General features: G+C 40.0%; 1 protein-coding gene across 1 annotated transcript in view; it reads left to right on the forward strand.

Annotated features, from left to right (window-relative positions):
- The first annotated feature begins 1169 nt into the window (after positions 1–1169).
- The window catches only part of LOC126260026 (protein NDRG3), a 584669-nt gene continuing 566869 nt past the window's right edge, over positions 1170–18969 (forward strand). Inside the window, exon 1 of the mRNA XM_049957195.1 lies at positions 1170–1330. Within this exon, the coding sequence (XP_049813152.1) occupies positions 1185–1330 (146 nt within the window). The 5' untranslated portion in view covers positions 1170–1184. The remainder of the gene's footprint in view (positions 1331–18969) is intronic.

The following is an 18969-nucleotide window of genomic DNA, read 5'->3' on the forward strand; positions in this document are numbered from 1 at the left end:
GCGGTTACCCTTGACGCTGCTTCACAGACAGGAGCGCCTGCGACGGTGTACTCAACGACGAACCTGGGTGCACGAATGGCAAACCGTCATTTTTTCGGACGAATCCAGGTTCTGTTTACAGCATCATGATGATCGCATCCGTGTTTGGCGACATCGCGATGAACGCACATTGGAAGCGTGTATTCGTCATCGCCATACTGGCGTATTACCCCGCGTGATGGTTTGGGGTGCCATTGGTTACACGTCTCGGTCGCCTCTTGTTCGCACTGACGGCACTTTGAACAGTCAACGTTACATTTCAGATGTGTTACGACCCGTGGCTCTACCCTTCATTCGATCCCTGCGAAACCCTGCATTTCAGCAGGATAATGCACGACCGCACGTTGCAGGTCCTGTACGGGCCTTTCTGGATACAGAAAATGTTCGACTGCTGCCCTGGCCAGCACATTCTCCAGATCTCTCACCAATTGCAAACGTCTGGTCAATGGTGGCCGAGCAACTTGCTCGTCACAATACGCCAGTCACTACTCTTGATGAACTGTGGTATCGTGTTGAAGGTGCATGGCAGCTGTACCTGTACACGTATCAAGGCCGTTATTACGGCCAGAGGTGGTTGTTCTGGGTACTGGTTTCTCAGGATCTATGCACCCAAATTGCGTGAAAATGTAATCACATGTCAGTTCTAGTACAATAGATTTGTCCAATGAACACCCGTTTATCATCTGCATTTCTTCTTGGTGTAGCAATTTTAATGGCCTGTAGTGTAAATGGTAAGTCCATTTCAGCTCTTCGTTCCTGCAATTTCACTGCATTTCCTTTGTACTTACACGGGCTATTTTTATCCGTGTCACTCTGTATATACACGTTTAGTAAAATCTTATTTGGGAGGGGGAAGGTATCGAGGCTCCCATGACCCAGCTCTCCTGGGGTCCGCGCCTGCGTGTGAAACAGAACGGAAGTACGCAGAGACTGCAGTGGGCGCGGCGCCGGCTGCCGGACGTTGCTTTGTCGCGGCGCGCCGGACAAAGCAGCCAGCGGGAGGGGCGCCGCCAGCCAGCACAGTCCGCCGCGCAGTGAGCTGGAGCGCGCCGTGCTGGTCCATGAGCCGCGCCTGGTCCACCCGCGACCGCTTCGGCGGAGGCGCCGGCGTCGCCGCGTCGCGGACGTCTGCCGTCGCAGGTGAGATGCCGGCGCTCGGCCGAGGTCACGTTGCGACAGCCGGAACACCCGCGGAGGCCGGCAGGCGTCGTCTGTCACAGCAGCCGCTGCCACAAGAAGTCGCGACGGTGGCCGTGTACAGCGCCGGCGCGGCGCACTTACTGACGACGTCGTGAGTACCGTCCCAAGATTCTGCAACTTTTTTAATTTTTTTAATTGATCAGCCTTCTGACTGGTTTGATCCGGCCCTCCACGAATACCTCTCCTGTGCCAGCCTCTTCATCTCAGAGACACACTTGCAGCCTACGTCCTCAGTTATTTGCTGGGTTTATCCCAAAATCTGTCTTCCTATACAGTTTTTACCCTCTGCAGCCCCCTCTACTGCCACGGAAGTTATTCCGTGATGTCTTAACAGATGTCCTACCATACTGTCTCTTCTTCTTGTCAACGTTTTCCATATATTTCTTGCCTCGCCGATTCTCCGAAGAACCTCCTCATTCCTCACCTTATCAGTCCACCTAATTTTCAACATTCGCCTGCAGCAGCACAACTCAAATGCTTCGATTCTCTTCTTTTTACGATTTTCCGACAGTCCACATTTCGCTGTGCTCCAAACTTACATTCTCGGTGATTTCTTCCTCAGATTAAGACCTATGTTTGATACTACTATATTTCTCTTGGTCAAAAATGTCCTTCTGGAAGTGCTAGTCAGCCTTATATGTCCTCCTTGCTCCGTCCATCAGGGGTTATTTTGCTTCTTAGGTAGCCGAATTTCTTAACTTCGTCTACTTCGTTATCCCCAATTCTGATGTTAAGTCTTTCGCTGCTCTCATTTCTGCTGCTTGTCATTACTTTCTTCTTTTTTTCCATTTACTCTCAGTCCATAATCTGTAGTCATTAGGCTGTTCATTCCATTCAGCAGATTCTGTAATTCTCCTTCACTTTCAGTGAGAACAGTATGTCATAAGCGAATCTTATCATTGGTAACCTTTCACCTTGATTTTTAATTCCACTCTTGAGCCTTGTTTTATTACCGTCATTGCTTCTTCCATGTATAGATTGAACAGGAGGCGCGAAAAACAACATACCTGTCTTACACCCTTTCTAATCCAAGCACTTCTTTCTTGGTCTTTCACTCTTATTATTCCCTGTTGGCTCTTGAACATATTGTATATTGTCTTTCCCTATAACTTACACCTATTTTTCTCACAATTTCAAACATCTTGTACCATTTTACACTGTCAAACGCCTTTTCAGGTCGACAAATCCTATGAACATTTTTTGATTTTTCTTTAGTCTTGCTTCCATTACTAACCGCAATGTCAGAACTCCCTCTCCCTTTCCTAAAGCCAGACTGATCGGCATCTAACACATCCTTATTTTTTTTCAGCAGCTGTATGCGTCCTTAAAGGATCTACTGAAAACAACAACGTGCATTTTTGTTTCTTAAGCCACCGTACGATCTCTGGCGGCGGTGCTTAAATGAAAATAAAAGACGCAACAGTAGTCAACAACGCTGTCATTTGACATTTCCAAATCGGGAGATAGGGATTTGTTATAATAAAATATGTGCATAAAATCCCTAGGTCGACATTGCCAAAATTCCTTTGCCGATTACTACTTTCATTGAGAGCCATCTTCAGATCAACAAAAATTATTACTTAATTCAATGTACATCAGCCATAAGGCGTTACACATCGTCATAATCTCTTGAGCATAATAGCTCTTTTTGTCACGTACACAGCTGAGCAGCTTAACAGATTATGACGATGTGTAATACCTTGTGACTGATACACATTAAATTAATTAATAATTTTTATTGATTTGAAGATATCTCGTCAATGAGCTGAAACTAATAATCAATAAAGGACGTAGAATTTATATTCACATATTTTAGTAGTCAACAATGTCATTTACTAGTTCCAGCTTGTAACAAAATGCCAATAATTGAAAGATAAGTTACATGCCTATTTTGAAGTAGGCAGTACTCTCTAGGTATTTTTTCCCCTTGCATAACAAGCCCTCAACATTAACATAAAATCTATACGAGTAATGTAACCACACTTCAGTATTGTCACACGCCAGTCGGCCTCAAGATCCGACAGCAGACAGTAAAACCACCGATATGTGTTTTTAATCAAAGAAATTATACTGTTATACTGGTAACTGTATGATGCATATATTTGTATGTGATTTAAATTAGTCACAGCCTTAACACAAAATCCAATATGAATTTTATTAAATTATATCATTACATAGTGTACTGGCATAATTTTCCAGCCTTCCCGGGTCTTTTTTTTTTATAGCAATAATTGCAGTCGACACGTTTCCACATTGCTCAAAATTTAGTGTCGTAGTCATCGCATGAGGTGTATATGGGAATCAGTAATACAACTCCTGACTTCAAACGCATTACGCGATGTACAGGAGCACACATCAACATCTTATGTATCTCTTCCGTCGAAACGTTTTAGTAACAGACTCAGTAACTTTTTCGAGCAACTGTCATCGGAATCTTCTGCGACTTCCTTTAATACAATGTGATTACGTAGTAATAAAAATACTAGGAAATCACCCGGACGAAAATTTTCTAAGCGATCTCCTTCGTGGTGAATTGTACGTCCTCAGCGTTATTCCACGGTATCTGTCTGGCCTCTACCTTCTCAGCAAAGCCATTTACGTGGTCTTTTTACCTCAAATAGCTATTGGTGGATACTTGCAGATACGAAGTTTCTTATTCAGCATAAAGACTATGTGGACATAGGTCATTCTGCTACTTAAATTTGGCAATTAGCTATGAATTTACTGTAAACAGCCGCCATTAAAACATGTATTTATAACATAAACAGATAATTACCGAATGCAACTATATCTAAATGATTATTGCATTGTATTTGCTTGTGTCGAGGATCACTTATTCTTTCTAATCGAAAAATGGTTAGTGCATCTGGTCGTCACATGCGTTCACTATCTCAAACGATTCTGACATCGACGGGACACTAAAGTCTAACCTTCCTTCTTTCGTCATATACGTTGTGACACCCGTCGCGTCATCATGGTGTGCCAACACGAAAGCTGGTGTGTTCCCCACTACGAGGATAAACTGCTTTGTTTCTGTTCCCTCTTAGGACACTATTTTAACCCATTAAGTGTGTTCGACCATTAAATTGAGTTATACGAAATGTTGTCGCTGGGGCGTCCTCTTTATAAGTGGATTGTATCATAAGTTTATTTACTGAAATCACCATTCATTCTTCTAGCCTTGAGGGAGTTTGGTGTGCATCTATTTGTAAAAATATTGTTCTTCACATTCTAAATGACGAAATTAAACTGGGCCAACATCCTAAGCAGACTGATCAGGGACGTCGCCTGTACGTTTCACTATAACGTAGCCTTGATTTCCGCGACTCACTTGATTAGATGCATAACTTGTTTTAAACCCAACTACAAAACGGGTTCTTATATTTTCCTAGCGTGATGGCCCATAAAATTTAAGATAATTCTACACATAGTTTGCAGTACAACAGTAAACTACATTACGCAACATTCAGACCCGTTTGTATTCTTATCGTTAATATCTGAGTTTTTGATTCACTACGCAAATCTTTTAATGTCTGACTGATTCTCAATAGTTAAATGTCGTCACATTCTGAACATGCATAGAATGCTGCGGCTGCTTCATGTTTTTAATCAGAATTCGAAGTGTCTGATTTATCAACATCTGACATTAGTGAATGTGCTTATGGGTACTAAATTCTCTATGTGTTCACGGATTTATTTATCGATTTATTCTGTTCTATTTTTTTAAAACACTAGGCTGTTTCATATATAATTAAATTTATGTGAATCAGTACGGCAACAATTCTAAATAATTAACTACTTTTATAGTAACTTCTTATTTTTTTCTTATCTCTGTTTCTGGTACTATCGCTCTGACCTTTAGATTTCTGTCTGTACGTTACTTTACACCTTCTCGCACTTTCAATGGGATGTTCATTTATTGTGACAGAAAAAGAACTGTAGGTTTTCGTTATTTCAGTCTGTAACCTCCCAAGAGTTTAATGTGTTCGGTAACCTCGGAATACAATGTGTGACTAACCTCCCAATGAAAATGCGACTCATATATAACCTGTGAATCTAAACTGGTAGATCTGGACGTCAGCAATGCTACGTCATGGCCCTGAAAAGTCATTCTGAATAAATTGAAAATTCTTACCTGAATTATGTCGCCGGATAACGCGTATATATCTGCTCCTATAAGAAATTTTTCTGGCACAGCCACTAGATTTGTTATGTATAAAAAGAAACAACTGATTTTTCTTTACGACAATCGGGGTGACCATGGATAGGAGAAATTAGTAAAAGCTTTAAATTCAGATGAATGATTGTCAAAAGCTATTTTTATAAGAAAGATTATTATTAAAAGATTTTTTAAAAATATTATTTGCGTGGGAGTTGATATAACAATAGTACAAAATCCTTTGTTACAAATTACATATGCGCTTGGCAATAAATAATAATAATTTTTGCTTTTACCTTATACTACATCGCTCAGGCACCGGCATCGTTCTCCACGACCGGCCTTGGTAATTCCATACAGGACACAAGTGCTCTCTGTGAGTTATACAACTCGACAACTGCTCTCTAAGAGCGACCTCACCCAACCGCCCGACTGCGAGCTACTACTACTGCTGCTGCTGCCGACACTGCTCTCTGGTCTGCGATTCTATTGTAGCTTACATATCGCAGGCAGCGCGTGAGCAATCCATCAAAGTTACATCTGCTCGAGTGCGCTAACAATAAATTCCTTAATCATGGACCTCCCACATAACCCTCCACTGGGGGGCAAAAATTTGGCAGCGATGGTGAGTCAACTGGACTTGCCATGAGCAATAAATTTTTCTATAACCTATTTAGTTTACTAAGTCTACAGTCACAGAGCGTATATATATACAGGGTGGTCCATTGATCGTGACCGGGCCAAATATCTCACGAAATAAGCGTCAAACGAAAAAACTACAAAGAACGACACTTGTCTAGCTTGTAGGGGGAAAACAGATGGCGCTATGGTTGGCCCGCTAGATGGGGCTGCCATAGGTCAAACGGATATCAACTGCGTTTTTTTAAACAGGAACCCCCATTTCTTATTACATATTCTTGTAGTACGTAAAGAAATATGAACGTTTTAGTTGGACCACTTTTTTCGCTTTGTGATAGATGGCGCTGTAATAGTCACAAACATATGGCTCGCAATTTTAGACGAACAGTTGATAACAGGTAGGTTTTTTAAGTTAAAATACAGAACGTAGGAACGTTTGAACATTTTATTTCGATTGTTCTAATGTGATACACGTACCTTTGTAAACTTACCATTTTTGAGAACGCATGCTGTTACAGCGTGATTACCTGTAAATACCACATAAATGCAATAAATGCTCAAAATGATGTCCGTCAACCTCAATGCATTTGGCAATACGTGTAACGACATTCCTCTCAACAGCGAGTAGTTCACCTTCCTTAATGTTCGCACATGCATTGACAATGCGCTGACGCATGTTGTCAAGCGTTGTCGGTGGATCACGATAGCAAATATCCTTCAACTTTCCCCACAGAAAGAAATCCGGGGACGTCAGATCCGTTGGACGTGCGGGCCATGGCATGGTGCTTCGACGACCAATCCACCTGTCATGAAATATGCTATTCAATATCGCTTCAACCGGACGCGAGCTATGTGCCGGACATCCGTCATGTTGGAAGTACATCGCCATTCTGTCATGCGGTGAAACATCTTGTAGTAACATCGGTAGAACATTACGTAGTAAATCAACATACATTTCACCATTTAGATTGCCATCGATAAAATGGGAACCAATTATTCTTCCTTCCATCATGCCGCACCGTACATTAACCCGCCAAGGTCGCTGATGTTCCACTTGTCACAGCCATCGTGGATTTTCCGTTGCCCAATAGTGCACATTATGTCGGTTTACGTTACCGCTGTTGGTGAAGGACGCTTCGTCGCTAAATAGAACGCGTGCAAAAAATCTGTCATCGTCCCTTAATTTCTCTTGTGCCCACTGGCAGAACTGTACACGACGTTCAAAGTCATCGCCGTGCAATTCCTGGTGCATAGAAATATGGTACGGGTGCAATCGATGTTAATGTAGCATTCTCAACACCGACGTTTCTGAGATTCCCGATTTTCGCGCAATTTTTGTGCTACTGATGTGCAGATTAGCCGCGACAGCAGCTAAAACACCTACTTTGGCATCATCTTTTGTTGCAGGTCGTGGTTGACGTTTCACATGTGACAACACTTCCTGCTTCCTTAAATAACGTAACTATTCGGCGAACGGTCCGGACACTTGGATGATGTCCAGGATACCGAGCAGCATACATAGCACACGACCGTTGGGCATTTTGATCACAATAGCTACACATCAACACGATATCGACCTTGTCCGCAATTCGTAAACGGTCCATTTTAACACGGGTAATGTATCACGAAGCAAATGCCGTCCGCACTGGCGGAATGTTACGTGATACCACGTACTTATACGTTTGTGACTATTACAGCGCCATCTATCACAAAGCGAAAAAAATGGTCCAACTAAAACATTCATATTTCCTTACGTACTACACGAATATGTAATAATAAATGGGGGTTCCTATTTTTAAAAAACGCAGTTCATATCCGTTTGAGCTATGGCAGCGCCATCTAGCTGGCCAACCACAGCGCCATCTGGTTTCCCCCTTCAAGCTAGACGAGATTCGTTCTTTGTAGTTTTTTCGTTTGATGCTTATTTCGTGAGATGTTTGGCCCGGTCACGATCAATGGACCACCCTGTATAGCCGAAAGTGATCAGTAATCGCGTTTTTTGCTGCTTATAAGATTACTTGTGCTAGGTGTAATTTAAGAAATAGACAGAGGCTAAAGAAGAAGAAAGGCTAACAGGTGGTCTTGCAGGAGGACTAAATGTCGCAGGTGGGAAACAGAACCTTCAAGATGCTCATTTTGATACTGGGAAAGCACAGTAGATAAATATGATAGGTTGATACGGGGCGCAGCCCTTTCGTGATTTACCTTCACTTCCCCATGAACATGTTTATTTCATTACATTTCCCGCTTTCTATCCAAAGCCTTTAAGTGTAAGTTGTTTGTGGGATCTCATTCGAATGGGGAACACTGTATTTGGCAAGCATAGTTAAGTATGACAAAATATTTGATCGTTTGATGGGGCCCGGCGCACTTCAACAATCGGGACGTGACGTATTGGGATCGCGGCTCACTGTCATTTGGTAGTACGGCTGTGTAGGTTATACCGTTGGCTCGAGATGGAAGACAGTACAGAATATTTCATCTGTGAGGGTGAAAAGTGTTCATTGATAAGGAACATGGAGTATGAGGAATATTCATATTAATTGCAGAAATGTAAAGTGAAGGAGGTATTCATTTCTAAATTTTCATCGGACGCTGGAGGCAAAAGCGCTTCAAAGAAGACGGTTGGTCAGCGTAGTTGACAACAAAGATTAACAAACTAGACATATACAAAATTTTCGTCTTTATGAAACGATGAAGCGCAGAATAATATTTCATTTTAATATTTTGAAGAAGATTACCTCGTATGCCATGGTAGGTGTCCGTCTGTGCTGTTAAAGTAGTCTGTAAATTTGTCACGAACACTGTTCCATCTCTGTGCGTTAGTGTTGGGTCTGTTGACACGTCATCAGGGTTGCCACGAGTTCTGGAAATCAGGGAATATCAGAGAATTTGAAACATGTCAGGGAAATTTAAAAAAACACTGGAAAAATCTCGTTTTTTGTCTCAGTAGGTGAAATGGATTGTTTACTGAGATGTCATGCATTGTCACTGGCTGGGCACAGCTGAGTACGTGCACTGCTTCCTGCTCCCCTTCCTACCATTGCCCTCAGCTTGCAGACAGTGCTGCACCTGGCAGCTGCAAGGCGAGAGGCAGGGAGGCCTGAGGAGTGGTTTCTTTGGATCTGATTCTCAGACTCTGTAAATACAGCGGCCGGAGACGGCGGTCATGTGTGCACAAGTTGTGTCTGAGTGATTATGTGAAAGTGTGTGTGCTCTCGTTTTCTGACAAAGGCTATGGCCGAAAATTTATTAGTGAGTATGTGATTGTCTTTCCTACGTTCCTGTCTGCGGCTCTGCGATCATCTTTACGTTGAGTTGCTACCTATCCTCATTATTATTGATTCTCAGAGTATTCGCACAAGTTATCTGTTGCATGGATGGATCACTGCGGTCTCATTTCATCAACATGATGTCTGTGACACGTGAATAGCTGGCCATACGAGTAGACTTCCACGACGGGCCAAAACCTCAGCCCATTTCTGCGGGTAACTCTAACGGGTCGGGCCTGCCTGTCTGAAGCCCGTTTCCCACTAATGTGCAGCCCCTGCCCGTCGGATCTAGTCTCACCGATCAGCCCGCAGGTCGGGTCTGTTTGTGTGTGGCGTAATGCGGCGGATTTTCGTCATGGACCGACGACTGCGGTGCTCCTCGCAGGCCAGATGCCATGGGCGACGGATTTCAGTAATTGCGACTGTCTCACCGCAAGTACATTGTACGGTGCGGCGTTTTATAGTCGTTTTATTTATTATAGTACATTTTGGTACTTTGAAAGTAGTCCATATATTGGAAAGTATGGTCAATTAGGAGAAGAAAATTGTGGCAGTCGCTGGCGGTTTGTACACTATGTACTCATACATTTCTCGGAAGAAAAATCATACAATACCTGTAAAATGAAATGATCGTGTGGCATTGATGGCCGGGAGGCCCCATCCAGGGAAGTTCGGACGCCGGGTCGCAAGTCTTCAACCTTCGTTGATCCGTTATGGACCGTGGGACAACGGCTAGCATGTATTTCTTGTTCCAATAATTTACCAAAAGCCGTATGTATTGCAAAAATTTATTTTATGAACTTCTTATGTGCTACCAGTTTCGGCATTACATTGCTGCCATCTTCAGGCCCCAATCGTCATAGTCGTAAAATCGCTATACACGGAAGAGAGCTGTTGCATAACGATTTGATTGACGGATCCAGTTATATGGCTCCTTCCGTGTATAGCGATTTTACGCCTATGACGATTGGGGCCTGAATATGGCATCAATGTAATGCCGAAATCTGGCAGCACATGAGAAGTTCATAAAATAAATTTTTGCAATACATATGGATGTTGGTAAATTATTGCATCAAGAAAAAGTCTTCATTCAGGTGACACCACATTGGCTGACTTGCGTGTTGGTGGTCATGAAATGATGGTGAGGACAACACAACCCCCAGTCCACGAGCGGAGAAAATCTCCAACCCGGCCGGCAATCGAACCCAGCCCCGCTGTATGGTAGGTAAACATGTTACCACTCAGTTAAGCATGCGGACACACAATATCACTAAAATAAAAGACATAACACGGTAATAACTGACAATAACGAACATAGCAGAACCAACATTTTATTGGCGGTCGTCTATAGTGTTGGTTTACACAACTCTTCCTCGCCTCATACACTTCTTTGCAGAGACCTACTTTTCTCTGAGGTTATTTCTGAAATCAATGAAGGTATTTTAAATCTGTCACGCGACTCCAAAGAAATGCCTATTTTTGTCACCAAATGTGTTTCGTTTTATTGAAATAAAATAACGTCAGTGGTCTTAATGAAGCATATATACCATTGCGCCTTCTTTCTCCATTTAAATACAGTTCATTGCAAAACATGTTGATGTTAGTACCTAAGATTGTTGCTCACACGTTTGGAGACACAGAAGTTCGTTTTTTTTATGTTAACTTACATCTTTACTCGCCCTTGAGATCTAAAAATTTGTCAGGGAAGAATGCTAAAACTTGTCTGGAAATCAGGGAGATATCAGGGAATTTCATCTGGGGGAACTTGTGGCAAACCAGGTCATACGAACCACTAGTAATTGACATGTCTTTATATTGTATCCGCCTCGATTATATAGAAAATACAGCATGTTTTTATCGTATCTTCAGCAAGCTCTGCAGACATATTGCAAGGTCGATCAAAAGTGCGGCACTCTTTAGCAAGAACGGCAAAACTACATTCAATATATCTTCCAACCTTACAGAGACTTTAATTGGAAACTCTTTTTTTAACTGATAAGAAATTGCCTCCGTAGAAACGCAGTGAGAAAGACAGCGTACTGAGATCCGAATCCTCAGCAATTACAGGAAGAAAGTAACCACATCCTTCATATAGATGCCTGATGTGAGGAAATTTGATTTAATTGTCGAGCAATGACTTCCTGAACACTGATGAATCTTACGATTTTGCATTTCCATAACGTCAATGAATATGAATCGTTAGCGGGTATCACACATGGCCAAGAACAATATCGAAAAAACGTTTTTGTTGTAATAAAGCAATCCACAGTCAGCTTGTTTGACGGCACGTACATGTTTACTATTTAGAACCGACACACAGCTGGAAAAATTGGCAGTTAATAAGCGTAGGATTATTCTTCCTTCCACGAATGATGGTATTCAGGATTTACTTTTAAAATTTCTTCATTTTGGCTTCTTATTCAGTAAGAGAAGTAAATAACAGGCATCCTGCTCAACAGAATCCATGACGGAACCGAAATGCGATAGCGCGGCAACTCAAAGCGGTACAGCGCGAGAAGAAACGGACCGCTTCCCTTCACAGTAGCGCCGCACCGTGGGAAGGGTATGCGCGCAGCAGAGACAAGCTCTTTGGTGGCTTCGTGTGAAGCGAGCCTTAACCACGTTGTCTCTGTCATGAAGCCAACATCTAAAGGCCCCTGTAAATGATCAAACATGTTTGACAAAATCGCTCTTATCTAGCCATGGATGTGTCAAACATGCGCGTGCGCGTACGTAGAAATTTTGTCAATTTAACCTTACTTTTTGAAGCAGGCGCTCTTCGGGTATGCTGTATTTTGGCACTAGTGGGAGTGGCTTTAAATGGACATAAATCATTTCTAACAGTGACTCTGCCTTTGTGTTACAGAGGAAGTAAAGGAGACGCTAGCCTGGAAATAGCTTAAAATGAGAGACAATTATACAACTGAAAACCTGTTAATGGAAATGTTACAGTCAGAACTTCATGTGGATGGAAAGTGAAACGTTTAATAACTTGTTTAATGTTACTTCGCTCTCACATTGAAAAAGAAGACACAAATATGCGAAAATTTATTCTCTTTTACTTGGTCCTGTAATGATAGTTCATTAAAATAACCCAATGTGCGGACTTCGATTTCTTTCACTTCATTCCACTCTTGCTTGTATGTTAGTATTTGCGTAAAACACTGATTTTGTTCATAACCTTTTCATACGTAATACATGGCTGGGAAAGATGTGGTACCTCTTGCCATTTTTGCAACTGTCAGGGATACTTTGTTTTTATACTTGATCACAGTTTCCGTAGTCGTGGAAACTCAGGACACGATTAAATTGCCATAAAACAATTTTTCACTAAATATATTGGCGAAACGTGGACGCTAACACCGTCCGCCATTTTGGAAAAAACGACATTTTGTCAATGGAGTGAGTGATTGATTATTTTGTAAAACTTTTTGTTTATTTATAGACGCAATCACGTTCTTATGACTGTGTCATAAGAATGTGATTGCGTCTATAAACGTCCGCCATCTTCTTAAACGTTCCGTCACTCAAAATTTCCCACAAACACGTCAGACACGATCTGTGCTTGACCAACACGCCAAGCAGAACCGTACACGGTCAAATATGTGACAAACAAGTTACGTTTGACAATATATTTGATCGTTTACGGGGGCCTAAATCACGTGACAAATGGAATGAGGCCCAGTCGCCGTTATTACGCGTCATACGAAATGGAACTGACACAATTTTTCTCTTCAGTAGGTGAAACGAATCATTATTTTAAGAACCAAGTGACATACAGTATTAGAATTTATTTATAAGTGTAACAATAATTAACGCAATATCTACGGAAATTCCAACATTATTGTGATATGTCCTGCGGGTGAAAAAGGAACAAAGAACGTTTGAAACACTCTATTTACAGTACTTCCTCAGTATGATTTTTTACAAGGCTCACAGTTACATTGTCTTCTATGAATTTCCCTTTTTTGCTACAATGTGCGTCATTTGGCTCACCACTTCCACAGGACTATAAGGCAAAACATCTTTTTGACAGGAAATATGTATGTGATTTTTGAGCTTCAGCCATGAACTATTTAGAAAGGAAATATTTAGTTTTCAGATAATTCATTCCTTTAAAAAACATATAAATTTTTTTGTGTTATTGCAAGAACTTTCAACCGATTTCATCTACCACACCAAATCGATTAAAATACTAATGATGCATCTTACACTTCATTTTCCGATGTAGCGGACACTTGTTATCGTCACCTTACAGTGAAAACCTCGTATCTTAGGAAACACAGGTTTTACATGGGGAAAAACTGTTTTTCAACGTATGTTATAAAATTTAATGCATTACAATTAGTATTACATTTATTATGTTGCTATTTTTCGCGCTTTTTGTCTCTATAATTTCATTTGACAATCACCCATTTTAGTTTAACTTAATCATTTGTAATAAAAACCACATTATTCAACGCGCTTTATGTGTGAACCCTAACAACAACTCACATTTGATTATTCTGAAAGCCATATATATTTGAATTACGAGTTTTTTATTCTAATAATATCTGATCTAACTTTTTTCTTGGTTTTTACGTCATCTAATTTCAGCATTTTAGAGCTAAAGTGATCGGGATACTGATTAAAACATCTCATTGGCTTACTAATAGTTGAGATATGAAGTTTTCTACACAATAAAGCAATAAAAATATTTTTGATTTTTTTTAGGAATGAGCTTTTCATTCTATGCTAGTGTTGTATAGTTCTCTGTATTGGCGGTTCCTCAATTTTTTTCATGCCCAGGAAAAATAAAAAGAGGTCGTGATACGGCATATGGCTTCTGTTTCGTTCCGCTATCAGTAGCATGAAGTAACAAAACATTCAGGTGCATAGCTTTCTATTGTCGTTTGGCGTAAAATTCGCCCTTTCCAAAGCAAAAGTCCAACATTCCTTCATACTTCATCAGTGGGAAAACTGTTACGACTGAGATTACATAAAAATAACTTACGTGGATTGCGTCATGAACAGAAAAGAAAAACTGTGCAATGAATACATCGTAAGTTTCGGCAGACTTTATGTGAATATTTGTATAAACTGATTTTTTGTGTATTTACTGTTTATGAAATGTTATGAGACTCTTACCTGCACCTATTCGTCATTGCTGACGCTATTGATTGAATTGTTTAACCACATGATACTTGTGTAAACTGTTATGTAAAATCACATGCATGCAAGTATTCGTATTCCTTACTGTTTTTTATATATTACGTTATTGAAGGGTCAGTGCAAAGCCAAAATTTATCTAGTTATGTGATATTTACTTATTAATATTATCTTTTATTTCTGTCTGTATTTTTTTTTGACGAATTTGGTGGTATTTTCACCACCAATGCTGGCAAAAATACCATCAAATTCTAGCCCGTGGGGGAGGGGCATATGAAAGGTGGCTACACTGAGTCACAGCGCCAGAGATTGCGCCAAAGAGTTTTATTCCGCCGCCTCCACTGGCAGTGCTTGTTCAGAAGTTGCGGTGGGCAGTGGCAGTTCTGAGGTAGCCGTAGTTAGAGTAATAGTTGTGAGCATGTCGTTTGCAGTTGTTCTGTTGTGCAAGACACCAGATGTTGTTGGATTGGGGATGTTGTAATGATCAGAGTGTATTTTTCGTCAATATATATGAAGGTAAAGAAAATTTTTTATTTCAAATGTCTTAAATAATAATGCCTCTTGGTCACAGGTTCAGTCAACAAAGCATCTGGCTCGTGTTCTTGTATTAGACTGTTATTCTGGTTTCTATATGCAATTATAGTATTTCAGTTTTTTTAATTACTTCAGTGTGAATGGTATTTAAAATATCTTATCTTATTGAGGAAGAACCGTGCCAGATGTGTACGTTGAATCACACTTCCACACACAGAACAGTTACACTTGTGCTTTGTTGTTTCGTAGCTTTTATAGTTGCTGGGGACTTAATTAATTAATTGTGTTAACGGAAATTTCCTTTCATTCTTTGTTGTTATTCTATGCAGTCAGATTGCGTACTAATACTAGTCAGGGCCAACCGGTTACGAGACTGCGTAACCGGACAATCAGCTACTAAAATTAGAATTATTTTCATTTCATAATTAAGCCCCCATGCACGTGGCGACCGCTGCTTCGGATCGTCCCTTGGAATTCTTTTGATAGTAAAAATAGCAGACAGTAGTATTGTTGTAGTAATTTGTAGTTTAGTAATTGTAGTCTATATTGCATGTGTAGATTTGGTAATTGAACATTTGTAGTTGTCTTGTCATTCTTCTAATGGTATTTTTGCAGAATTTAATTTTTGATGTCTTGTATACGGGTTTGACAGTTTTGTGCAATTATGACGATTTCAATTGTTCGTTAATCGTGTTTGTCGGGAAGCATTTCGTGTGAATGATATTGTTGGAGATAAAGTGTCATTGTGTGTAATTTTCGTATAGTGACGAGTTTTGTATGTTTTGTAAATGATTACGCGATCGATGAAAAAGGCAAAAATGATGGATAGGGAGAATGACGAAAATGTTAACATGGCGAACTCGCCAACACAGGAGAACAGTATGATAAATAATGAAGTAAAAAACAATTTAGTAAGTCAGGAAAATAGTCCGGAACCAGTTCAAAAATGTTCACAATCAAAAAATTTTCAGAATACGAGATTACGACAGAAGAGTCTGGAATGGTATCGAACACAGATAGCTTTACAGCTATGACGAAAGAAGTTGGTTTTGCGGGAAATGTTAGGGGTGAAAAGAATTCGAACCAGTTAATATGGAGTAGTTGATGAGTGCAATATTAAATTTGGAATCACAGTTAGGATCTGAATTAAAAAGAGAGATGGGAACTTTGGCAACACGGTTAGAAACTGATATGGAACAATGGAAACACGGTTAGACTCACGAATAGGCACATGTTTTAAAAACATGAAAGATGAATTAAAGAAAGATATTAGAGAAGAAGTACAACCGATTTTGAATGCTCACAATAATAGATTAATTTCAATAGAAATCAGACAAAAGGAACAGGATAGAGAACAGGAAGAAAGAGATCGCGTGATAGTACAAAAATTTTCAGAGTTAAATTTACAACGTGCACACGATAAGGAAGAATTATTTGAAAGAATCGAGGAATCCGTACCAAATGACAGATTAAATAACCTAACACAACAGTATGAACAGTTAACTACTAAATGTGTCAATACTGAAACCCGAGTCGCGACACTTACGGAAGACGTAAATAAACAGAAAGAAAAAATAGGTGACTTATCGGAAAGAGTTGAGGAGATTTCAGATAAATTGACAAATCTTAGTTTACATGGGGACAGAGATTCAGATGATACAGCTCCATTGCCATTTGTAGAAACCGAAGAGTACCAGAACATAAATAAACATGTTGAAAATCAGGGAAAATTTAATGAACGCGTTAAAAGGGAATTTGAGGCATTACGAAAGCAAGTCAAACAAATTGAAGGCGAAATCGTAGGAAAAGACAACAGAAGAAAATTAAAATCACAGATAGCAGAGGGCTTTGAAGAAAATAATTTATTTCATTTACGAGATGCAACAAGAGAGCGCCAGGTGCGCGAACTTGACAATAATCGACTTTCGGACTGGGATAGACGCGGTAGGTCTTTGTCGCCACGAGGCGAAAACTGTGACTATAAACACTTTTTAACTGCTCGGAAATTTAAGATCTTTCGCAATTCTAAGAATGACATACATCCATGTTCATGGTTAGATCAATTTATGTACGCACTTCCACCAAATTGGCCACTAAGTCACAAACTGGAATTTATGTGTGGATATTTAGAAAACGAACCGGCGACGCGCATGCGCGCACTTATTAGAGATTGTAATAATTTAAATGATTTTCATCATGCATTTCTATCGGCATATTGGTCCGAAAACACGCAAGACAGAGTCAAACATAGACTTATTATGCAGCGTAATTTTAAACAGTCGGAGTTCCGCACGCCGGCAGAATACTTTGAAGACATGATTCGAAAGAATCAATTCCTTTCCAACCCTTATAGCCCGACTGAATTAATTCGCATTTGTTTAACTAAGCTGCCACAATCGATAAGACAAATTGCTTTAGCCGGAAGATGTAAAGACGACCTTGCTACAAGAACTTGAGTATGACAACGACGACGGGACTCCTTGTAATTTTTTCAGTAACAGTAATTACAATAGATTTTCGGAGAAAAGGGATAGTGATCGGAACGGGCGTTATATGGGTAATTTTGAGAATGACAGACGAAACAGACAGGACAATAGATACCAGCCTTATGACAATAACAGCCGTTCTAACAGAAATTACACAGACAATTATAATAACGGTAATTCCTACCGGAATGATCAATCATACGGAAACAGTAATCGGTATCATCAAGACAGAAATTATTCATACAATAATAGAAATTCTTACTACAGAAATAACCAGGGTAGTAGATCCAACAGTAATTTCAGAAGTGACAGTCGAAATCACACAAGAAGTAGTCATGCAGATAGACAGGAAAACAGAAATTTTTATAACAGACACAACCAAGAATTTACATCTAACAGACAGGAGGGATCTAATTGGCATCCTCCGTATGACAGAAATTCCGAGAGACAATTGCAAATCGTAGAAATTGATCCGCGAAATGACGCGAATAATCAAAGACGTGACGCAAACAATCGACAATGACTTGTAGTTTTGGCTTCTGGCAGCAATATAGACGGTTCAGAAAGTAATGACACTACGACTTTACACTACGAACGCCTGGAAGACATAAGAGACATTTTGCTAGACGAAAAGGAAAATAATGTAGACGCATTTTTACATCTTGTTATTGAAGTATGTGTGGGTAGGAATAAGTTCACTGCGGTTTTAGATTCTGGGAGCCCATTGAATGTTATTAGTGAATCAGTTTTTCGTATATGTGTAAGAACTATTGCTTGTCCTATGCTACCTGTTTCTAAAACTACAATTCGAGGAGCTATTTCTGGAAAAAGTGTGGAAGTCAAACAACAGACCAACCTAAATTTCCTTTGTCAAGGATACGAATTTTCTGCTAATTTTATTATTGTTCCATTACCCAATACACAAATTATATTAGGTATGGAGTTTCTTAACACACATAAGGCGATTTTAAACTTTAAGGAAGGGAGTGTGAACTTGACTGTTGCCGGAATGCCGAGATGTTTGAAATTTTTCGAGTGTTTAACAAAATCTGAATCAGACACAAAATGTTTAAGGTTTCTTACTTCTGATGTTTTCGCTGAGTATTATGACGACAATGTGTTCATTCATGACAACGACAATAGATACAGAGACGCGATGGATGATATAATTAATAGCGAAGAATTAATTAATGAAAAGGTTAAGAAATCTGAAGTGCCAGATGACGTTGCAAGAGAAGAACTGCACCAGATTTTGACTTCACATGCTACAGTATTTAGTCATCACACAGAAACTATACAAGGCTTACAATATTGATTTAAAGTAAAAGAACACACACCATTTCGAGGAAAAACGTACGCTATTCCTTTGGCTTACAGAGACAAGGTTAAGAGTGAACTTCAATACATGTTAGATCAAGGCATTATTGAGCCAGCAGTCAGTCCTTATACCAGCCCATTACATGTCGTTCTTAAAAAGGATGGGTCAATTCGT

Source organism: Schistocerca nitens, chromosome 5 (genome assembly GCF_023898315.1).
Source record: "Schistocerca nitens isolate TAMUIC-IGC-003100 chromosome 5, iqSchNite1.1, whole genome shotgun sequence".
NCBI classification, from domain to species: Eukaryota; Metazoa; Arthropoda; class Insecta; order Orthoptera; family Acrididae; genus Schistocerca; species Schistocerca nitens.